The sequence below is a fragment of the Falco peregrinus genome, chromosome 1, assembly GCF_023634155.1.
Source record: "Falco peregrinus isolate bFalPer1 chromosome 1, bFalPer1.pri, whole genome shotgun sequence".
In the NCBI taxonomy this organism is placed as follows: Eukaryota; Metazoa; Chordata; class Aves; order Falconiformes; family Falconidae; genus Falco; species Falco peregrinus.
The window spans coordinates 3,394,727-3,419,719 of record NC_073721.1 but is presented as its reverse complement, the minus strand read 5'-3'; the positions used below and the strand labels follow the sequence as shown (position 1 = coordinate 3,419,719).

Below are 24,993 nucleotides of genomic sequence, written 5' to 3'. Positions count from 1 at the left end.
ACATTCAGATCTCTGCAAACTTGGATAAAGCACATCTTCTGTCTGCATTTGACTACATGAAGTACACTGCTGGGTGAAGCATTGACAGATGAGCCAGTGTGGGGTTGTCCAAGAAGTGTGCTTGTGGATGCTTTTCAGAAGCCTTGACAACCTTTCATTCATTATTCATTGCTTTCATCTCCTTTGGACTCTAATTACTTAGCTCTTAGAACACATAATTGTTAGTATTGGCTTTTTGCAGCTTGTGAAATTGCTTTTATTATGTTCAAATAGCCACTGAAGCACTACAGTTTTTTCAGTAACTAGAAACGTGTGATTCTATTACAAAGAATAAAATTATTGAATAGGTGGAAAAATGTGGGGTTTTTTTGAGAGTGAGTGAGTCTGGCTTCTGGGAATCTTGCCTGACAAAGCTGTTGGAGTCCTGGGAGGGTGTCAGTAACCATGTAAAGTGGACATGACATTACAGCTTCATTCAGCATCTTCATCAGTGATCTGGAGTTGGTAGCTAAGTACCACGCTTGTGGTGAGGAACATCAGAAGGATCTGTGTGATTTCTACTTGAAGCTGGCAGTTGCAGTTTAGCAAAGACACCTTGCGGTCATAGCTGACCACTCTGGGGTCGTCGGTTCCATGTGCAGTGGCAGGTGAAGAATCACAGAGTGGTTTGGGTTGGAAGAGACCTTGAAGCCCACCCAGTCCCACCCCGTGCCCTGGCAGGGCCCCCTCCCCCCAGCCCAGGCTGCTCCCAGCCCCATCCAGCCTGGCCTTGAGCACTGCCAGGGATGGGGCACCCACAGCTGCTCTGGGCAGCCTGGGCCAGCGCCTCGCCGCCCTCACGGGGAACAATTTCTGCCTCACAGCTCATCTGCATCTCCCCTCTCCCAGCTTAAGGCCATTCCCCCTTGGCCTGTCACCACGTGCCCACGTACAAAGCCCCTCTCTGGCTTTCTTTTCAGCCCCTTTAGGTCTGGAAGAAGCAACAGGGCATTGGGTGTCAGCCAGAGAGATAATGAGAAGGTGGTGGGCCCGTCATTTGTTTTTAGATAGCCTTGGTGCAGCCTCATCTTGCATGCTGGCTGCTGTTCTCGTCTCCATACCTCAGGGAATAGTTAAAGGGATACGGAAGACCAGAACTGGGGATGGTGCAACTTCCTGGCAGGTGAGCGGTCTGTGAAAGTCATCTGCACCAAATCCCATAATATAGGGTGCGCTCGCTGACATAAGTAGGAGGTCAGTTTAAAATAATTAAAGGAAAAATCTTTCATTTCTGAAGCTTGCTGTCACAGGAGGTTATGGAGGCAGTGTCAGCAGATCCAGAAAGAGGTTAGGCAGACTCACAGGGCACAGGTCCATAGGTGTTCTGAAAGGATGGGTGGATGTGCAGCCTCTGAAGGATGCTGGGGAGGCCAGGAAGGGGAATGGACCACAGAAACTGTAAATGACATTGATTTACTATTTAAATTACATTCTGTGGCCACTATTGGAGAGCGAGTGCTGGGCTATACAAACCATTAGGGTGACACAGTGAGTGTTTCTTTTGCCATTGGAGACTTCGTTGAAGTTTTGTAGACAACTCATGAAGATAAGCAGATAAGTTGCTAGATCCCTGTGTTGCACAGTTAAGATCAGCAGATCTAGCTGTAGCGGTTTCAGGCGCTTTTTGTCCTGGTTTTAGTATATATTGGGGAAGCTAAATAAGTGTATACGAAATAAGTCTGTTTGGAGAGATAAGAAGTTGAAAAGACCTACGTAGAAAATTGAGGTGCTTCACATTAAAAGAGGCAGATGCTTAATTCACACATTTGAATATTTCTATTTCTCCTTGCAAAAATTGTAATCTGTCTTGATAGTTTATCAATGTGAAGCAGAATTGCAAATGCAAAGTGTTTCTGGAATGGCCTCAACTTTTCTTTTTGGGCTGGTTATACTGGTTGGTTTTGTGGGGTTTTTTTTGTTTTGTTTTTTTTTTTTTTAATTTTATTTCCCCCAGCCTATCTGTTAAGAGAGTAGCCTTCAAGCTGACACTGTGCAGAGGAGAATGAATGACTGCGGTCTTATGTTCTTTGCAAGAATTACTCTTTATCTATTCAAATATTTATGTCCTTGTGGAAGCTGATGAGCTATTTCTGACTGTAGCTCAGGTCTTCAGTTACTTAATGTTTTGCATTTAAATTGCCCCCTTTTTTTTTAATTTGATTTTTTCGAGGCTTTGGGTACATTAAAAAAAGTTTCCTCAAAAGAAAACTGTCTGAATTGTACAAGGATTTAAGGTTGTAGAGCAAAAAAAGAGACTCTGAATTTGTACCTCTTTTAAGATTATGTCTATTCTAAATTTCTTAGGGTAGGGGAGAATTTGCGTGTATGGCTGCTTTGCACATTTAACTTCAGCTTCTGCCTTTAAGGGAAGAAAATCAAGAATATTTTCTGTGGAGGGCATGTGAACTGTGGTACTTGGCAGATTTGCTGGCTGCAAGTAGGTATAACTGTACGCTGCATTGATTAATTATTTCTCAAGACTTAAAAGGAAACAAAACCCTAACAAGCGAGAAAACCAAACCCCCTGTCTATATGCAAAGTCCTCTTCTGCTCTAAAATTATGCTTTGCATTGCTTGAGGATGCTTTGACTCCCAGTCTTGTGGCTGGGAAGGGCACAACCTTTTGCAGAGGGTCCTCCAAGAAGTCTGGAGTGAGCCTGGAGGTAGGGAAAGGCACGTCTGTCCTTCACTGCTTCCGATGTGCGGTTGGTCAGCGGAGGGGGCTCTGAAGGTAACCCCAGCGCTGGCTCCGCTCCGCTGCCAGCTCTGTTGCTGCGCTCAATGGTCCCTTTGCGGCTGAAGAACTGGTCACCTAGTCCTTTGGGTGGGTATTTGTAGTGGCTGGCTTAGTGTATGCGTGGAAAAAACAGTATTTTTCTGAGTGTAAATGTCTGTGCTTTTGTGAGCTTTTGGTATTGCAAAATAATAGCAGTTTAGAAACATTATTAAAAGGATATTTAAAATTTGAACTGCAGTGCTTCAGCTATGTATTTGTACAAGAAATAGGTAAAAATCCGTATATTCTGGGAGCATGATTGGAGCAGAGCTTTATTAGCATATGCTTCTTAGTGGATTCAGGTGTTTTGCAATCAAAATATTAAGGTGTAAGAACGAATAAACCTCACTTTCATCCTGTAGGCTGTAAAGGTGGCAGTAGTCAATCCTATAAGTTGGAATTTGAGAAGCTGGTACGGGATAAATTACAGTGTTCAAAACAATGCAGATCTTGTTTTTTATAGTTAGTTAACTAAATACAGTTGTCAAGGGTTGGGGTTTTTTGTGTGTTGACTGCAGCGGAGGCAGGCATCCAGAGGCTGCCTTTGACACTTGAGTTGTTGTTGTTTTGTTTTTGTTTAAGTGTGCCATTGTCCAAACTGGAGAATGAAATTCAGTGATTTGAGCTGACGGATGTTTTGGTCATCCTCTTACTACCAAAAATTTTTCTTGCATGATGAATGGTAGTGGGCTGCAGTAATGGTTTGAGAAGAAGAGAGATTAAACTTTATTTGTCAAGTATCAGTTTGATTTTAAGAATTACTTGATTAAATAAGGTGTGCAGTATTTGGTACGTGCACATATTTTTAATGGTTAGAAGTGTAGTGAGCTTTCTTGGGTTTATTCCTATTTTCTGCTAATTGGTGCATGATAATTATTTCCTTAACCTTTTACTGTTTAAGTATGAGCTCAGCTGAAGCCTAGCGTGATGTTTCAAGTTCAGATAAAAATGCAAATGTTTCCTAGTAATTTATTCTTGCATCTCTTTGAAACAAGGGCAGATGAGCCAGCTGCATCGAATTTATGAGGACTGTCTGGTTTCGGCTGTGTTTGTATGAGTGAGCCGAACTATGCGCAGCAGGGTTCTTGCAGTTTGCTCTAATGTTTGCTGTTATGTGTGGCTTTGTACTGCTGTTCAGGATGACTGAAAAAAAAGATAGGCTTGTAGCCGACTTAGTTCTCTGTGCTTTAAATGATCTTGATAAAGTAGGTGTGTATATAAAATTTTGCTGTAATGTGACCACAGAGAGCCAGGGTGGAAGACGATAACATTTCACTAATGCAAATTCTCGTGTGTGTGTGTGTTTTTAATAATGCTTGTCACTTTTAACACATGATGCATGTTTCTCAGTATCCATACCATACTTTCCTACTCTAATATTAAGCTTCTATTGCTAAAGCCACAGAAAAGTATTTAAATGAAGACAGGGAAATACATTGCAAGCTGCTGAGGTGCCTAGGAAGAAAACAAGAGGCTGCATTAGTCTGAAGGGCTTTTCCAACAAATTGAATGCTTCATAACCATTGTTTAAAACTAGTTGAGTAACAAAATGCAACCGTGAACTGAGGTTTCTGTGTGTCTCAGAAGTATGGGAAAGTCTGTTGTTGCACTGGCAACAAATACAATAATCTCTCTAAGAGCGCAATGCCACTTCACTTGTGATCATGCTTTGTGCTGTTTTACATCAAATTTTGTGCCAGAGGCGCTGGTTCAGTTGTGATTTGGAACAAATGACTGCAGTAGACTGGGACAATTCAAAAACAGTGTTTAGGCGTTCCTGGAAATTGTTTCATCCAGCTGCTGACTGGGCTTAATTTGGCTGGGTTGATGAGTTTACTAGAATGGCATCCAGGATAATGCTTGTATAGAAGGTAGGTGCTTTGTGTTGAATGACACAAAAGATGAAAATAAACATTAAAATGTACAAATTGAGTCAGGTACAACAAATGTATTGCTTCATCAAACAAAAGAGTAAGAACATACGATGTTTGGCAAAGAGGTTTTATGCTTAATTTTGAGACTAGGCGTTTTGTTTGAAATGAATGACTTTAGAAAATGACATTCTAAAACTAAGTATTTTTGCTTTCATATAGTAGAAAGAGATGAACTTAAAACCTAGACAAAAGCTGTAGTTTACTATTCAGAGTACATTTTGTTTAACACTCTGCAAGTGTAATTTTTTGAGTCTAACACAACCTTAAGTTAGTATTGCAGTTTTCTTAAATGGCTCCTGTAAAGAAGAAGCTTTTGTTACTGTTTTTTGACATTTCTTGTCAGTATAAACCCAAGAATGGAATACAAAAATTTTTAGTTGTTGCAAAAACTGTTTTTGCTTTACTTTGTACTGCTTTGGTTTTGTTTACCAATGAGCATTGTTATTATCACACTAGTAATTTCTGGTTTGTATTAATGAAGAGATTGCTCAATATTCTCAACTGTGTAATAAACAAAAGTATATTAGTAAAACTCCTTTTGTTTATATGTGATATCCAAAATTATATCAAAGTGACTTTAAGCTACTTAGCAAGACTACTCTATCTTATTTTAGTGAGCGTTCATATGACAAAGAAGTGTTTGTGGTAGAAGGATGCTACGGTGAAATATAATGCCATATTTTTGGTACCCTTTTAGTGTAGCTTTGTGTTAGTACCTCAGGGTGTTAGCTCAAGTGTGGTAAAATAAAATTTTTGGCTGAAGAGAATAATTTTTCTTATTCCACAAGCCTTCAAATGTGCTAATGATTACCAGATGTGACAAAGTGATGGAGATGCTTACAAACAGTGCTTGCTGAACGCACAGATTGCAGCATGACTTTCTGGCTTGGTGACAGAACATATTTAAGATAGATCTCCAAATGGCAGATGAAACATGCTGTAATTGTACTAATCTTGTGATGCTTCTTAACCATGTTTCTGAGCACATGCACTTCTGTGTAGATAAGTTCTTTGTGGCTTGTTATGTTGGGTTGTCAGTGTTTGAAACTGTGATCTATGTGACTTTTGAGGAGGTGGACTAGGTGACTTTGGGCACTGGTGACTGAATGCTTAAGGTAATGCTGCTTTTCACCAGCGAAGGAAGCCCTGTCCAGAAAACTCAAAGGTTTGCAGAAGCAGACTCCATGGTGAAGTACTAGTATGACTCTTGTCTTTGCCCAACTTAAAACTAGGGAGGGCTTGAAGGGAGCTGGGGTCGGAGGACAGGCTTACATGTGGTCCTAGAGGGAAGTGTAAGGAGTGAGGAGGGATCCAGATTTCCTGGGCCCTGGTGGAAGTCCCAAAACTTTTAAGCTGAGGGGCTTACACTTGCCTAACGACATGAAGAAAAGGCATGTATCTGTCCTCCCATCTCTTTCTGGGAGGACTGTTGATATATGCCTATTTTCAAGAAGAAATAAAAAAAACTTTTCTGTAAGACAGCTCCTCCAGGTAACATTAGCAGTTGGTGTTTTGGGGATTATTTTTGATGTTCTGGAAGATAAATGAAGCTTAATCTTATTTCATGCAGCTTACATATGCAAGGGTCTAGGTGCTCTAACAGGTTTTGGGGGGTTTGAGGTTCTTTTTGTTCCTGCAAAAATGGCAGCAAAAGTTCCTTTCAGGGTAAAATGACTGTTTTGCTGACAGTGTTTTCTAAATTGCTGGCTTAGGATAAATTTTAGTCATACAAACTCCTTGAACCTTTAGATCTGAGGAATGTGCCAGTTTTTCTCTTGGTAGATCCCATTTCTTACCTATTCTTGTCTCATTAAACCTGTCTGGAAGTGGGTCATTGGACAAAAAAGAGCTGTGGTAGCATGGGCACCGCAGTGGACCCTTCACTGATGATCAGAGGGACCACCGTTAGAAAGAACGTCTCTGTTACACTTAGTCTTATTTATTTTGGCTGCCTTAGCATGTCTGAAGGTTTTTTTCCCCCAGCTAATCTTTTGATACAGGCCATCACTGAATTAGTTTCTTCAGCATGAAAAGAAACCCTGCGTTATTTAGCTGCTAGCTCTGAAGAAGTTAAGGAAAATGCAGTTAGCTGTTAAGTCGTCATAAGCACATCAATTAATTTGTCTTAAAGGTTGCAAAGGGTGACTGCTCTAGACAGAGAGATGGTTGTGATGTTTGAAGGAGTAAGTTGCAATTGTTCTGCGGAACAATAAAAACTAGGAATTTCTTCCTCTGTATTGGCTGTGCAGAGAACTGTGACCATCAATTATTGCTTAATTTATTCTATTTAAGGCAAAGCTTTGGCTTTTCTGGACCTTATTATTTTCACTTAGTGAGTCTTATTTCTTGGCATACTTAATTGCCTTTTTAATAGTTTAAAGTGTATCCTTGAAGCGCTATACTCATCGACTTAGCAGTTCAATAGGTTGTATTGGCAGCTGGTTCATGTAATAAGTGTCAGTTAATGGTTCTTTTCATATGTATGTACTTTGGCTGTGCTGTATTACCTTTTATACATAGATATGTGTTCATTTCCCCTTTATGAATACCATATTTATGTTAAGTGCACAGCTGTGTGTATGGTTGCATGTAGTGGGGAGAGGGGGAAGTGAGGGATGAGACATGAGGTTGGAAAGCACTTTGGGTTAGTTCGCGGGCTAACATGCAGTGTTGGTGTCATGCCGATCCTTGACTCACATGTGAATAACATCCTAGGGAAACCCCCAACTTCCAATAATACCCAGATGGTCAATGTAACAGTGAGTGTACAAGGAAGCTTAACTCGGTAACAGGGAGTGTATATCCATTATTCACATGATGCACTGGCTTGTTTCCACTTTCTCTCTCCTTTATTCTTCACCTTTGCTGGTTTATTTTACTGCTTTGTAGTACTTAAAATGAATGATTTTGTAACTTGATAAGGGTAGTATAGTTTCTCACTCGTTTTCCATAAAGATGGAAGCCCTCTTGGGCAGTAAAATTTTTATTGCAGCCCAGCTTGAAACTATGTAAAATTATTGACTAAGTATGTGAGCCTGATATTTCCAGGTTTGTATGTGTATCTAATGTGATCACATGGCAGTTATTGCAAAAACCTGTTTGATTAAAAATCAAATAATTAAGTTTCTTCTTTATTGTGTTTTCTCTAATGCTGTTTTGAAGTTTCAAGTCTTTTAGGCATCACCATGTAACTATGAAATTAAGATTTTGATTTAGTTTGCTGTGTACTTCTTGCAGAAATAAGGAATTTGAACCTTTGTCCAGTGCTGATCAAGAGTGAAATGTAATCTAACTTCTTTCAATGGAAAAAAACCTCCAAAACAGATTGCTTATTTGTTTTTTCCTGCTGTTATGTGAAAAGGCGAAAACAAGGGGGAGTTTATCTGCTGAATTTAATATTCCATACTTACGTATTCCAGTATCCTGGGAATAACCAGCATTGCAATTGTGCTGCTGCTAACAAAAGATCTGCTTTCAGCTACAGCTTCTAACAGAGTAAAATCTAAAGTGAGAGCTGCTCTTTAACTTTTTGTTGATATTAATTCTTGTAATTTTAGTAGACCATTGGATTACACAGATACAGATTTAATCATGGGGCTGCAGAGCCTACTTGTCTGACCGTGCTGTCTGTGATGTAATTGAGTCTAGTTGAGATTGGGAATTGGGAAATACACTTCTAAAATTTTCTTTAAATTTTAAGATATTAAACTTTAATTGATTTGTCCAAAATCAGAACCTAGAGTTGCTGATAATTTTTGTAACTACGGGCTTAATTGATATTGTAAATATTTTTACCTGATAGTACTTCATTTAAGCTATTAAAGTGTTAATCTTAATCATTGTACCAGCACAGTCTGAAATTCTAATTCAAGATATAAAATGCAAGCTCTTTTTTTAGTATGTGTTACTAAACATTTATTGCTACATGCATTTGAATGATAAGCAAATAAAAAACCACAGTGATGGCTGCGGTTTATAACTGGTCATTAGAGTTCTCATCCATCAAAACACATAAGCGTGTACATAATGGGACTATTTGCATAATTACAGTTATGAGCTTGGTTTCTGAGCATGTAAGTAGTCCTTTAAGCATATGTGGAAATGTTTGACGATCAAGCTTGACAGCTTAAATGGACTATGAATAAAAACTGGAACACCCTGAAATTTGCACCTAACCTATTGACAAGTTTTTTGCTCTTTTAAAAGTGGCCAGCAAGCACTGGCAAACTTCCCACACTGGCTACTTGAAGTTGTGCTTGTGACTGTAATCAAACAATTGACCTCTTGCATTCAAGAATGGTGGAATTTGATTTAAAATTACTAGGGTTGTGGCAGAAAAGTGTGGTTTGAAAATAGAGAAGTGGTTTTGTATATACCTGCGGGGCAGTACTGCTTGAGCCTGTTTCCCCATGGCTCTTCCTACTATTAACAACTACTGCTAAATAGAATTTTTCTGTCTCTTGAATTCCCCTGACCATGGAGTTGTATAGTATAATCACTTGTCAGGTCACAGACTTCAGACTAGAAAAGAATTGATTAAAAAGTAAAAGTATAAGGGCTCATCTCCCTTCTAATTCAAAAGGAAGGGCAGCACAGGGTGCTGTCATTGATGGAAACTGCAAATACTAAGCGATAAACCCACAAACAGAAATGGGGAATGAATCATTCAAAAATATATCTGTAATCAAACTGTTATTATCAATACAATGTGAAAGTAAGCAAAATAAATCCAACTGTTGTGGTTTATATTTGAATTACTGTGGTTTTTCTTTTCTGGTCTGGTGCTCAGTGGACACAGGAACTTGAGGAACCTCAGTAAAATAGTGCATGTGTATGAACTAACAAGATTAAGATTTAAAGCCAAAGACTTTTGCCTTAGGGTTTCTTAGGTAGAATGTTTTCTCATCTATTATTTGAAAAACGACATTTAAATTCATTTGCAAATGAAGAAAAAACCCTCCAGCTTCATCTGATTGAAATTACTGGTTCTATAGTCTGAGTGATTCTTATCTGTGGTGTGACCAGAGGTCCGTTTTCTATTGTCCAACCCAATGTGTACTTTGGAATGATGGCATTAAATTGCAGGGCAGTAATTTTTAATTGCTGGATTTTTGCTCTTGATGCCTGTAAAAGAATGTTTGCTCTAGAAATAAATAGATAACTACTAATTGTTACTAAGAAATGGAAAGACAAAATTAGTTGAAATGACTACAAATAGTGAAAATACGAAACATCTGTTTGGATCGGCCAGGTGGGATGGGGCTTGGAGCAACCTGGTCTCCTGGAAGGTGTCCCTGCCCAGGGCAGGGGCTTGGAACTAGATAATCTCTAAAGGTCCCTTCCAACCATTCTGTGATTCTATCATCTTCTGAATCCTTTCATTATGTACTATGAAATGGAGTGACAACTGCAGGTTCACGGGGAATTACAAAGAACTGCAGTTCTGTTAGTGGCTACCCAGAATTTGCTGAAGGAAAGATTACAGTCGTGCATTTTTTTGTTTCACTTTGAAGTAGAGGAGGGAAAATTAAACCCAAACAAATACAGCATGGCTGATGAGAAGATGCTTCTCCATCTCTGCAGATGATGGGGGGGGGGGGGAAAGTGATTACAGGAACATAACTTAGTTATGCATTATGTACTGATACACCAATAAGTTTCTGTAACATGTTGGAAGGAGCTTATAAATCTCTAATTTTCATGTAAATTGCTATTTTTCTCAGTTTACTAATCTTTCATGCCTCTTTCTTCTTTTAAGCTTCTTTTAGCTGAAGCCATAGAATAGTTAAGCCAAAGCAACCTACTCTTGTGTGATTATCTTCTTGCAGTCTTTGCATCACCTCTAAAGGCATATGAATTTCAGTCTTGTTTATTTGTTGTTTTTATTTTTCTAGGGGGCAGCACTTAAATACTTGCCAGCTATTGTCAATGATGTGAAATTAGTATTTGATCCAAAAGAACTTAGGTGAGTAGAGTTAATGAAATGTGTAGTGTGAACTTAATCTAGATCTTTCTTTTACATATATAGATATTTATCTATCTCTACACACACAAATATCTACAGAGGCAATGAACTGTGATTTCCTGAGGTGTTTTATCACCCTGGTTTTATTACCTTTTTACCCCCCTTGCAAATATTTTCAGGGGCCCACTAACAACTTGTTTTTAAGGTAACACGTAAGGTGTCAAGGTTTGACAAATGTCTTGACAAACTTTGCAGTCTTGTTGAGTACAGTCAGGTAATGAGATAGCAAGAGTTATCAATCGGGGAACTGACATCAAAATTCTTAAGCTGTATACTTGATGCTTCACGCGTTCAAGTATAAATTTAATGTAAATAATTACATTTTTGTTCAGTGAGCCATATTTATTGCTGGCTCGACATTTCAGTACCTCATAAACACAGGAACGTTGATAGTAAATAGAAAGAGTAATAATAGGAAGATGTTTTAGAACAAAAAAATAGAGAAACCAAATCTAAACTAGTATTTTGGGAGAACTTTTAAAGAGAAGAAAAAAAGTTTCTCTTTCACAGTGCTATTGCAAGGCATTTCAAGTTGAAAGAAAACACCCTTTTTATCTAATTTGATTGCACAGATCCTTTTCTGTATTCTCTGTTTTCATTTCTTTGTTCTGGTGTGTCAAAATGAGGGAAAAAAAGATAAAGTAGAAATGAAATAGGTAAGTGTCATCTCAGTCTAACATTCCAGCGGCCTGAAGAACGTGGCATTTAGCTTCTGCTTGCCTGTACTGTAAACTTTTTTTTTTACTTATGCTTCCAGTGGCCTTGGGAGTACATCCTCATAGAGTGTCTGGAATAAATCGTAATTTTGATATGTGATAGCAAAAGTTCTGGGAAAATAGATCGATTGAAAAATACCAGGACTTAGCCTGTTTTACCCCGAACACTACAGTTTTTCTGTCACTTTAGAGTACTTAATTGAGATTGAGTAGCACTTAAAAGTTAAGGCTTAATAGGAAAAATACACCCCCCCACCCTCCAAGAATATAGGAAGTGTTGCAAAATTATTGAAAAGTCTTTTAAAAATGTGTTATGTGGGAGCTCAGCTGATGATTGTGGTGGTACCTTACCGTTATAAAATCTGTGTGTTTCTGGTTTTGATTTTGGGGTTGTTTTGGTGGTGAAAGCTTGTGACATGAATTATCACCTTTTTTTAATTCTTGGCTTATACGGTCATGTATTATTCCATTAATGGTATGTGACGATTGAAGTAGGCAATCGCACAGACAACTGAAATTCAAAATCTAAGACCTTAAATGAATCATGGGAGAAGAGTGTAAAACTAAGAAGAAAAGGGAGAGGGCAGACGAAAAGACACAAAAAACTGAACAGGCGTAAGAAAGACAATTCACATTTCTCTGAAATGCCTGTCTCAACTGGTTTATGTCTGGAAAAAAAATAGTTTGCTTGTCCCAAGGGTAAGCGGTTGTTTATCTTTTCTGTGCTTATTCAGTGTTTCTTATGTATTTTGGAGAGAGTTTAATATATTTTTACTTGTCCCTTTGTATGTAGCAAACTGTTTACTGAATTCATCCTAAATGTTCCTGTGAGCCGGCTCACAATCCAGAAGCTGTACTGCTTGATAGAAATAGTTCACAGCGACCTTTTCACACAGCACGGTAAGCAGGACCTTTGCAACCATTAAATTGTCGCATTATTCATTGTCTCCAGACCTCTGCTAGTGCCAGGTTTGTCCTTGCTGCCAAATGCAGTGGAGGTTGTAACCAATTAAGGTTGTTCTATTGGAAGGACAAGAAGATTTAAAATAAGTGAGGAAATGCTAATTGACACTTATTGCAGGTTATAGATCATAAAGAAGAGAAAGCAAAAACTTGCAATTTTTAATTTAAAAGGGCACTAAGCTTCCAGTGTTATTGCCACGTGTCATAACTTTAACTATAATACGTTTTATTGTAAATGGATTAATTCAGCCTTTCTACTCAGTGAAGTTCTGTGGAGAAAATGGAAGTTTTTTATGTCCTTTCTTTCTGAAGCATCGTTCTCTCCCTTTAAAGCTGTCCCCTGGCTGAAATAAAACAACACACAAACCTTTTAGAGTGTGCCATTCATCCATGCTTTCTTATTTTCTCCTTCTGCCTTAGTGGGCCAGTCAAAGATAAGTTCCAGCATCTATCTTACAGATTTCTTCAAGTTGAAATATTTTATTCTTTTTCTAGCTGACTGCAGGTTAAACTAACCTAAACTAAGTGTTTGTGCTGTCAGAAATTAATGAGGGAGCAAATAGGCAATGGTTCAACGATAAAGGAAATTTGAAAGGATTCTTCTGTCAGATCAAAAATGTTGGCACCATGTGATGCAAAGTGCTGATAAAGCAAACTTTTCTGGTTCCAATTTAAAACGTACTCTTGGTGGGTTGGCTTTGTACTGGCGCGCTTTATACCAGATCAGGTAATGTCTAACCACAGCTATGTAACTTTTGCTGGATCTAGTAACTTCTATTTTCTTCCAGTTAACAAAAAAGTATAAAGCAAACACAATCGATGCTGCAATTTATTATGCTCCCGTAGTTTCACAAAACTGTGTGTTTGCACCTGCTGCAGTTCAGTGGCACTGCTAGAAGGTGGAGTGCCGCGTGGATCTGGTACTGACAACTGTGGGATTTATACTCTTGCTCTTTCCACTTCTTCCCACTTGAAGTTTTCTTTCTAATTTTGCATCAGTAGCGATGAAGAATGATGTTCAAAGAATGAGCTTTAAATTTTGATGGTGCTTTTTATTTAGACTGAATTTGCAGGAAAGTTATTCTCTAAGACTTACAACAAGTATTTGTAAAATTATTGGGTCTGCATGTTACATGCAAGTTTAAGCCTTAAGCTCTGGGTAAAAGGAAAAAAAAAAAAGTCTGATGAGAATTAAAATTAGAAGATAGGGATCCTGGAGGCTCTGAACCTTCCAAGAAAGAGACAGAGCTTTTCCATAAGGAAGCCTTCAGTACAGTCCCGCTTGATCAACACGGTGTAACGCAGGTTGTAAATTTACTACCTGCAGTTATGAATGGCGATGAAGTGAGAAACAGTCTACCAGCCATACCACAGCATACTGCACTAGCAAGTCCAAATACGGTTCAGCATGGTTTTAGCTTTTGAGATCTTCTTTTGAAATTATTCAGCCCTTATGAGCCACAGCAAATGATTTTACTCTGAATTTCAGGGTTTGCAAAAATAAAAAGGAAGAATGCAGATGTTGAGGCTTGGGTAAAATGGTAGTAGTCTCTGTGAGACCATTTTAATGTTTGCTCTTTCAGACATGTACATCAATGCTATTCTTTTCCTTCGTTCACTCTTGCTCGTGTTCTGTGTAGTAATTTTTCCTTCTCCTGGCTGCTTTTAGGTTGCAAGGTCTTTGGGGCAGAAGTCAGTAATGTAAGGTATAATACTTGACTGTCTTGGATAGGAGGAAATTGAGATAACTCAGATCAAACAAGAAATTATGACTATAAGAAGCACTCCTAAGGAAGGCTATAGGGACACATTGTCTGTTTGCTATATTAGTCATTGTCTTCCCTTATTCAACCAATTGTGCATGGATGGTTTGTATTTTAAATCTAATTCTCAAACTTAGGTTTTTTGGGTTGCAGCAAATGGTACAGTCCAATATCATTATGCTCCTGAGAAATTCAAATGAGTCTGTTTTAATAGCAGGGTCATTAATCTGAATTCAGTCCAGTGTTGTTGACAGAACGGTGCTACTTAATGGCTTTTGGATCTTATCAGGAGGCTCCTAACCAGGGGGTTCATGTCACTGGCTGTTAAGAATGTCTTAAATCTCATGTGCTTCGGTTGAGTTGCAGAGGAGATTCGAGGCACGTACGCGGCTGGTGCTGCCCAGCTGGGCGTGTGGGGCACAGTCCAAGTGGTGGGACAAGGATTTCAGGCGGCTGCAGCTCTGGGGCTGTGCGGTGCCCAGGGGATGGAGCCTGACGCTGAGGAGGGCTGGCGGGGTTCGCCGCAGCTGTGATGTGGTGGTGCCGTTTCCCGTGGACTGTATCAGCGTGCACACCTCTGCCTTGCCCTCCCTTCTGTATGCTTCTGTGTGACCTTATAGACGTATGTATGTGTTGATAAACAAAGCGTTATCTTAAAAGCTTCTCTTGCCACTGGTAATTGTCTGTAAAATTTGTGACTGGAGAGTCAGTTGTGCTGGGAAACTTTCAGAAATACTACATTTCACTTGAAAATAAACACCTAGCCACAGCCTTTGTTAAATTTAGATTTTTGGATTTCCCCCCTTGCTCTGTGTGTTTGAGTTCTTATTATTAAAACGTAGTTCGACTGCCCCTCCTCCTCCTCATTGATTAAATAATTTTTAACTGATAGGCAATACTTTCATATAAGTATCCAACTAATCCTGTATCATATTGCAGAAATGAGATTTTTCTCTTCTAAAGGCAGTATGCAGTATAGGATTGTGGAATTGATGGAAAGCTGTAAAACGTACAGAATATCAAACAGCATTTCATCAGTGTATTGTTGTTGGAGAGAAATGCTCTAATTCTGTGCTTTGAGGGGTCAAGGAAGATTTATTTGCGTCTCCAGAGGCATGAAAATTCAAAATACATGAATCTGTGAAGCTTGAAGGATTTTGGGGTGAGAGGGGTGGGTATGTGAAAGTTTGGGTAATGCGTTGTGCTTGAAGAATGATGTGGAGTGATGGATGGTTCAGTGGTCTTCATGAAATCTGAAGAGTTTGGGACCTTGGATGAGACTGTACTAGGGTGTTGTGGGTTTTAGGTCTTTAAAAAAGAATGTAAAATATAGTTCCATAATTTTACTACTTTTCTAGTTATGTCATGTGTCATTTACATGTTTCCTTCTGAAATTCACGGTAATTGTTCAACTTAAGCTTATTTTTAGTAAGGTTTCTTCAGCCCTGGCAGGAACACACTGTACATTCCTTAGGTTTTGGTGCTTTTATCCTAACAGTGGCTCGTATCTGAGCCCTAGTACCGAAGGGAGAAAGAAAAATTGGTATGTAGTGAGTCAGTCAAAGCAGTGTTAAGCAGAGTGTGTGTCTGTGCATGTGTCTGTATATTATGTATTTGATAAGAGAATAATAGCTAGGTGACTTCAAGAAGCATATTTTTCCAAGCTTGTGGTTATTTACACAGGCCAACAAGTAGAAATCATCTCTCTATTTAGACTAAATCTATATCAGATCTTCATGCTTCTAGTTTATGTCCTTGAAACAACATACGTTAAAATACCACCAAGGAGGAAAGATTTTCCTGTTGATTCCCCACTAACATAAAGACGGCTGTTTCTGCCCATTTTCAGGGGTTATATTCATCAAGTTCAAGGCCTCTTTTGCATACCTTAGTTCTCTTTTATCCTTTCCACGTTTGATTCAATAATCTACAGTGGCTTTGGCAAAACAAATGTGAGTTTTCTTCTGGAAAAGCAGTTAAGTTGCATCTTGTTTTTCTGAAGCATGGAAAATAATCCCTAACGTGGTGATGCTCAATTTCTCTTCTTCTGTTTGTGCAGTAGACCTGTGTTACATGTTGGTTTAGATTTTGTTCCATTTCTTATGTGAGGAAACGCTTCCTGGAATGTCATTAAAAAGGTCATTTGGTCATGGCTGCTGCAGAAGTCCTGCACCATGAGCCCTTTCCAAGGGCTAAATCACGGCCGTGATCTCAGAGTGTGCCCTTTAGGAGTTCTTTCAAGGGTTAAACTGCTGTGTTTTCCCATACTTTTTAATGGATATTTTCTCTCATTTTTTGTGTGTAGAAATTGTTCAGGTAGTGCTATCAGCGGGATAAGGGGTAGTTGTGAACGCAGAGGTTTACAGTCTGTGCTTTGGACGAGTTCACTTGACTCTGCCCTGCTCCCTGATTTTTGCAGAGAAGAAATTACTGGGCTGGGTGCATCTGTAGGGTGTTTGAACACCCCAGTGTTCATCTGGGCTAACTGGGATGCAGCTTTTTGCATGCAGCAAAGCATTTTAAATTGTCAGTGATTAACATCCTGATTCAGCAAGTTATTGGATTTTGAGACTTGAATAGGGCCTTAAATGGTACTAGTTTAGACAAATACGTGCACATCTTGCTCAGTGAGGACATAAGTATGTCAGTAGATATCCTTATAAAAATAAGATAAATAGGAATATATAATAATTATATAAAAATAACTGCATATGACCATATAGAAGTAAATGTATATATAAATATGTAACATTTATAATCACAGTAATTTATGCAGATCCATGACAGTGCACACCATATCCTTTTTTTGTCTGTGTAAAGCAGCAAACGTTTGATGGAGCCCAACCCTGTATCTCTTCCTCCTTTCACGTCCCTCTCCCCTCCAAACCCCCCCACCTCAGACCCCAAAACAATGGAAGCCTTCCTTTAGATTAGCACCTGAATTGATTCTAGGTTGTAAAAGTTTTCTGCAAGAGTATGTCCGCATAGAAGTATGAGTTTATAAATTAGTGTGGAACAGTTTTATAATAACCTAATGTATGTTTTCAGTTCTACATGTGGAAGTACTTACAGTTGGTAAAGTGTCTTATCCTTGCAAACATCACAATTTTGGTTTTATGCAAATAATGATTTATCTGATTTGTTTTGTCCCATAGAGTTGTTTGTATTCGCTGTTGCTTTGTTTTACAAATGACTTCCAGCTAATTAGCAAGTGAGCTGTGTAGCTGCAGTATTCTTAAACAGTTAGGAAATCTAGTGATTTCTCCTTTAGGAAATTGTTAGTCTGTTAAATATCAGTAGCATATAGCATTTATAAGAGTCCTTATTGTTTAACATGGCTTAAATTACGATTTTTGTCTCCATGCTGTGTAGTAGAAGTGAGGTTACTAAGCATAAGTTTTGTTTTATTTTATAGGCCACATTAACTAGGTGAACCGTAAAATAAAGAAATGCATTTGTCAGTGTCACTCCAAAGGAAATGTTTTTAAACTGACAAAAAATTATTTCATGTATTTAGCTTCAGCATAGTTCCTGTGTCAGTGTTTCATCCAAAGTCTTTGCTTGGATGCTTATAAGTTGATAATGCCTCCTGAGCATCCTTTTATAGAGATTAATATTTTATTCTCACTGCACATTCCTGTGACATTAATCATTGTGGGCTGGACTTGTGCAGAAGAGAACAGATGTCAAATTATTGTTTTCTGTAATCATTGTGCATCACACTCATGAGCTATCTTCAGAGCTGGCTTTTCAACAGAAGACTAATGTTATAGACTATAGATTTATCAAGGTTGCCTATTAATCAGGGCTGGGAGGTGTTTGTGACAGGCAGGCTGAAGAAGGTTAACCTTTCCTCTCCAATGCTCCTAAGGAACCAAGGTATCAACGCAGTGTTTTTCAAAATACTGTGTAGCAAAGGATGCACTTAAAATCTTACCTACTTGTAGAGCATGTTACCATAGTACTGGATTTGCTTAAATATAAATATATATATATATGTATGTGTGTTTTTGTGTGTGCATTGGTGGATTCCATCTTTGGAATTTGTCGTCTTCTAGCTCTTGTATTTTAATGGATGTATCTAGAAAACCTTACAACGATGGAATTGGTTCAACAGCTGTTGCTGCTTCACCTCAAAGTGAAGCTGGGATCTGTTCTGTGATGGGAAACCCATGGGACAAAGACACGGATCTAGAGGATGGTGCCTGCTGTCAGCAACTTTGCTCCAGAGCAGCACCCAAGCCCGCTCCAGCAGCACCACGCACCCTTGCATCAGCAAGGTCAGCTGTGTGCTGCATCCTCCCGAGAGCCCGGGCAGCAGGGCTGGGGAGGTCTTCTGGTACCCTGCAAGCAGGCCTTTAGAAGCTGCAAGAGCAGGGAAAAGTCTGTAAAAATCATCCAGTATGTTAATATAATTTTATTGCCTGCCAGATGCTGAGTATCGTGAAGTACACTTTTGAGTACTTTCGTCTTTCCCATTGGCAATATTTATTTCTTTTTGCCTACTTCACATTAAGCTATATATCAGTATGTCTTCCTAAATGTAAAAGTTCCATTGATAATTTGAAAGGCCAAGTAATCTTTAGAAAAATTTCACCGTGTTGATGCTTGTGCGGTTCTCTGGGGTGGGGGTGTTTGGGGTTGGTTTTTTTTTTTTGGTGTGTGTGGTGGAGGTAGTGGTTTATGGACTTGTTTGTTTTTAAAAACCTGGGAAGTATTTGGATCTTTTTATCGAGTACCCAGCACACCTTGACACTTTATCCTCTCCTGTTTATAACCTGCAACAGCTACAAACCAAACGGCAGATGCTTACAAGTGGATGTTGGGGAAGGCAGGGAGCCTGTAAGGTAGTTACTGAGGAGCGTTGTCAAGTCTACCCGAGGGAACTTAGTCTTTTGTATAGGTTGTGTGATTCCGAATGAAGTAGTATGACAAATCAATTACTTTTTCCTTTCTCAGAAATCCAACTTGAATACCTTCCCTATTGATTAGAGTGTACTCTAGACAATCTAACTCAAAGATGACATAGCTGCAATTTTCGCCTTCTGCACGCTTGCAGATATTAAATTGAGCTTTGACCATTCTCCACTAGTGGGGTTTAACGGGGACGTGAAACATTTTCAAACCTCTAATTAGGAGCCTTTGTAAGTTATTAAAGATTGATTCACCTTGCAGGCTTTACAAAGGCACGTTTGTATGTCTTTGCTGGAGTGCTTAGCAACTGGGTATCAGGGTTTTTTCTCTCCCCTGCATTTGGTGAAAGCAGTGTGTGGCACCACTGTTCTGTGGGTTTATTCTGAATCTACTCGTTTCTTTCCACGTTAAAACCTAAGGTAACGATATGTACTGAGGTTTCACAAGTGCAGAGGCACAAATGCTGCAATCACAAAGCATCTTTGGGTCAAACATACTGAGCTGGGTTGAAATTTATGTGGAAAATTTGTAGTTAATTCTGACCTGCATCTATCCGGTGAGTCCTGTAATTCTGTCGTGTCAGAATAGTCTTGAGTACTTGAGCAAGGAAGGGAATGTTTTTTGGGACAGAAGTTGCGTGGCCAGGGGCTGGAGCAGTTCAGAGGCAGAAGTTTAAAGCAAATGTAAAATGATGATTACATGAAATACATGGCAGGTCAGTACCAGGCAAACCTTCTGTATGTAATGGCTGCATCTTCACTCACAATTTCTTTTTTCTATTCAGGGGTTGCTGTGGGCTGTGGTTTTATGGTTTGGGTTAAGGTTTTTTGGCGGGTGTTTTTTGGTGTGTTTTTTTTATTTTTTTTACCTAAGGTTACGCATTTGAAATATGTGAAAGCAAACTATTGCTTTAAATGCACATGTATTATTGTTTACTGTATTAGGGCAGTTTGGAGGCTTCATTTTTATATCAGGGGCTTTAGATCATGTAATGAGCAACCTGGCTCTTTCAGTGAGGTCACTTCTGTTTTGGCTTTTTTTTTTTTTTTTTTTCTTCCAGGGATCACCACCTCCTTTCACTTAATATCTGTATAGAATTAGGATATTATTGTTGCAAACAAATAATGGGAAGTTACGATTAAGATGTTTCTGGATCTTTTGTAAACCCATTTCTCTGCTTCTTAATGGAAATGAATATGAGGGGATGTGATGAAGTCAATGCTAGGTGTATTTCCCCATGTGTATACATTGCAGGGTCTAATGTCTGTTTATGGAGGCAAAAATTTCAACAAATGGACCATGATTTTTCTTTTTTGAGCTACAAAGCTGGAGGTTGAATGGCCAAGAAGCAATTAAATAGAAAAGCTCTGCACTGAAGAAAGTAACTCTTCAAAGTACTTTCTTTGAATGAAAGCCCACTTGTGCATTCCTAGTGAACATGTTCTTCCATGAGTCACTTGAGACTGAAGAATATTTCTTTTAACTACTAGAAGCTGGGTATGTTTATACAGTGTTATTTCTCATCCTCCATGTGTGAGCTCACAAGGCAGAATTAGGATGCTGCTGTTCCAGTTCCTCTAGCGTCTTGTTGAGATGGAGTATTCTCTATTCTGCATTATAGCACGTTTTTTCTTGTGGGTGGTGTGGGTTTTTTTTATTTGTTTGTTGCGTTGTTTTTGGTTGGTTGGTTGGTTGGGTTTTTGTGGTGACTTTTATTTTTCCCTGTTGTGCAGTTTGGGAGAGCAGGATTCCAGCCTTCATGCTGTGTATCTCGCTGAAGGGATGAGTGTGTGGAGGTGCTCCTGTAACTCTTTGGCTCCGTAGGGGACTGGAGGCTGTGGTCAGTGATGACATGGGAGTCTTGAAGCAGGTGCAGAGGATAGTTGAAGTCATTACAGTTGGACCATACGGCACTGGCTGAAGGCTTCTGGCAGACTTTGGACAGACCGTTTCCCTATGAAGTCCACCTTTGTCTCATCAATCCTGTTGCCTTCTCTCTTTTAGCAGCAGATGCAAGCCCTCTTGAGCCCATACCTTATCACTTAGACCATCAAGTGAGAGTAATCTTCACCTTGACACTGAGTTTTTAACACCTGTGTCAATTTTTCCACCGCAAGCCAAAACATAACACCTTAAGCATGTAGTGGAATTCTTCATCCTTGGCACATCTCTGCATCCTAGCTGTCAGTTTTTTCTGGTATCTGCAGTGCGTATTTTAGCCCTGGCGATACTGCCTTGCCCCATCCTGTGCTTGTAACCAGCAGGCCATCTGCTGAGCCTCAGTTTTCACTATGGAATTTGGATTTTGAAGTTGGCACCTGTGTGGGGCCCATGCGATGCAATTGGGTACTCTGTTATAATAGTACCTTCTACAACACTGACATCTTGGTGCCTGGGGTGCAGCACCTCATAAATACCAACGGGAATCATCAGGAATGGTCAAGGGTAGACATGCACATTCTGTCTCTGGATGTCTCTTCAGCAAAAGATGAAGCTAGCAAAGGTACTTAATTCTGGTGAATTGAAGCCAGGGTCACCTTCTTTTGGTGATGCAGATCTTCATCATTCTTTGAGCTACTGGTGTTTGCTGTAGCTTCTCAGCACCAATTTGCTCGTTCTGTAACTCCTGGCTATCCTGACTGCTTCTGGATGCCAGTTATGTCCACTACAAAAGGACAGAGACCAAATGTGTATCAATAAAGGAATTATTTAGTTGTAGAAGGAGCTTCTGCGGTTGAGTAGCCCTCTGCTGCTACCAGGAGGAGGTTTCCTACTGTTGAAAGTGTTACTTTGAGCTGTTGATTTCTTGGCTTCCCAGGAAAGTTTTACGTAGAACCCTAAATAAGTGCTTTCACATTGCAATAAGAGCCCATCCCCTCTTAAATGAGATAAATCTCCAGTTTTCATTTTTCTAGTCTCGTGCTTCCTGCTGTGATCTGTTACTCACGCTTCTTGATGTTGGGATGGTGATGCTTACTGGTCCAGTACTATGTAAAAAGACTATGATTTGAGTGCTCATGAGCACTTCTGAATGTTCCAGGGACTTCAGCTTTTGTGTGAAAATTATCTCTAAGCAATGATACAGTCATTAAAGACTGCCATGAAGCCGCCTCTTGTGAGTCATCCGTATGCCATCAAGTCAAAGCAATTTGGGTAATATCACTAAAAAAAATGTCAGTGTGTTATATGTGTAGCTGTCAAGAGCTTCATCCATCTTTTCCCAGATCTTGTATAATTAGAGATCTCACGGGCCAACAGCTAGTGTAGCAGTTGAGAAAGTCAGTTCTTCAGTCGTGTTTTCAGAGATTCTCGGCCAGGTGGACTTTATAGTACAAAAGCAACTGTTTGGAGTGACCCATGCTGTGATAGTATATGTCCACGTGTCAGGAGAAAAAGAACTTCTTAATGGTGACTATTGTTTTTCAATATACTTGTTTCATGTGCAAATACCTGTGCTGCTCTCGATCTGTCTTAGGCATGTGACATCTCAGAAGAAGCTGTCTGGCCGCTTAGTAGTCCAGCCCTTTTAGTATAGAGACATAGTACTCCTTCCTTTGGGCAAAGCAGAGCTCACACCTTCTTCTGTATGTATGTGAGACAGTTGGGCAGACTGGGAGGGAAAGGGACTTGGGAACTGGTCTTCAGAAGAGTAAAACAGCTGGAAAGGTCTCATGGTTTTCTTTGGCTCCTGTTCTACAGTATTGTTTAGCGGTGGTGGAAAAATACCAAAATGCTCTTAATTCCTCCTTTTCCCTTCCCGCTTTCCTTTCCCTCACCCCCAAATATGTTTCGCTACTATGCTGATGGTATGCACGCTGTATAATTTAATCAGCATTCCTTCTTGAGGCTCTGATGAACAAGGATAACCAGTTCCCCTCCTTTAGGCATGGATTTATTTGGGGGCTGGGAGTGGGGGAGGCTAAATGGTTTTAACTTCACTCTTTCTTTCTTTTGTGGATAAAGTGTGCATGCTTCTAGTGTCATGCTGGGGTTGGTTGCAGCTAATGCCACCACACCCAAGGCTGGGATCTCTGGCTGTGCCATCTTACCTAAAGGAAAAAAAATGTGGTCCAGGGTTAGGAATGAGCCCTAGGTCCCTGGAGTCCCTCTCTGCCAGACAATTTGCAGGTTATATACTAATGAGGTTAATTAGATACGTGCCCCAGTGTTACCTGCTGGTAGGTTTAGGAGGATTGATCTTCACCTTATTTCCTTTACGTTCTTGACTTGAGCAAAGACACTGAGCTCCATTATTTAGCTCTGTGTCAGTTTTCCTCATCTTCCCTGTCTCTCTTTGCAAGTCCCGTACCTGGTACAAGCAACTACATCTGTATGCCAGAATAAAGTACTTCAGCAGCATTTTTATAGCTGTAAAAGACCACATCACACTGCTGAACGTTAATCTGAATAGCATCATACATCTCTGTGAACTGTGTTTGTACGGTTAGCCTATGCTGTATTGGTAACCAGTATGGGTAAGGTAAAGGAAGTTTAATACACCTTGCCAACACTCAACCAGTTAGCAAGCGTGAAGCTAAGCTTGTACGTAATGTTTCATGTAACGCTGGTGGTGCTGGGCAGATCCAGTTAACCAGTGCTTTTAAGCAGAGGCAGTTAATATCGGTGAGGCCACGCGAGTAGTTTGCTGAACTGGGGCTGCTGGTGGTGTGGTTGGGAGGGTAGCGCTTGTCCAAGCATTCTTAACCTAATGACTTTAATTTCACTTGCTCATAACTTTTTCAGGTTTCTATGGGTTTGGTTGAAAAGCAGGTGACTGGAAATCTGGAAGTTAGCTTGTTTTTCCTAGTTTTTTAACTCTTATGTAAGCACTGAGGCAGCTTGGCTATTTAGGCAGTGCTATGAAGTTATTTAAAGCTGTGTATGTAACCTTATGTTTTGTGTGCAGACTGCAGGGAAATCTTGCTGCCAACAATGACAGATCAGCTGAAGTATCACTTGGAAAGACAAGAAGATTTGGAGGCTTGTTGCCAGTTGCTGAGTAACATCCTGGAAGTGCTTTACAAGAAAGATGTGGTTAGTATCGTATGGTTCTGTGACGATTAGCACTTTAAAAAAATGGATCTTACTAGATTGAACTAAGCAGGTAACTCCTGATGGCTTGATTTTTTTTTTTTTTCTTCTCTGTGTCCCCCTGCCCCAAATAGTCTCTTTTAGGTCATCTTTTTAGGTATCCGGTGATGAGGACGTGTTGTGTGACATCTCAGGATATTTCTTACTGTTTTTGAGGCACATCCAGTACAGCACTGTTATCCAATAACACTTTTCCAGACCTTGGTTAGATAGTGAGTAAACAGAAATACTGAGGAGTTCAACTTTTCTCTCACATGGTGTGTAGCCTCTGCTAGGTAGAAGGTGTTTGGTTTGGTTTGGTTTTTCTTCCATGAGCATTTTGGGACATGCACTTTTGAGTTGTATTGTTACTGGCCTGCTAGGCCAGCCTGAAGGGGTGGGAGTGTATATACATACATACATACATACATATACATATACCTGCACACACACTTTTGTCAACACAACAAACTTGTTTAGCTTTTTGAAGTGCCATTTAAAGTTAGCTAGTAAACCCTTCCACCTCAGTAAAAAGCAACCTGAATTGGAAAGTGGTGGCTTCTGCATGAATATTGTAACTAGTGTAGTTGTCTTATCCATTCCGAACGTAAACGTATGAGATGGTTGCGCATGAGAACCTGTGCAGTGGCCTGGGCTTGTATGCAGGTGTGTAGCTTGCGTAACAGTCCCTTTTTTGTCTCTCTTGACTTCACATAAATATGCAAATATTAGTGCTTTGCTGGTGAGCTGCGGTGATTTGATGTTCTCTTATAGAAGTTTGGGCTGATGAGGC

The 24,993-nt window shown here is 39.6% G+C and overlaps 1 protein-coding gene across 2 annotated transcripts in view; it reads left to right on the top strand.

Annotated features, from left to right (window-relative positions):
- Positions 1–24,993, top strand: part of DOCK1 (dedicator of cytokinesis 1) — a 319,394-nt gene that overhangs the window by 72,272 nt on the left and 222,129 nt on the right. For both annotated transcript variants that reach the window (XM_055799656.1, XM_055799645.1), the window contains exons 24-26: positions 10,644–10,714; positions 12,284–12,390; positions 24,037–24,164. In XM_055799656.1, coding sequence (XP_055655631.1) covers positions 10,644–10,714; positions 12,284–12,390; positions 24,037–24,164 — 306 coding nt within the window. The remainder of the gene's footprint in view (positions 1–10,643; positions 10,715–12,283; positions 12,391–24,036; positions 24,165–24,993) is intronic.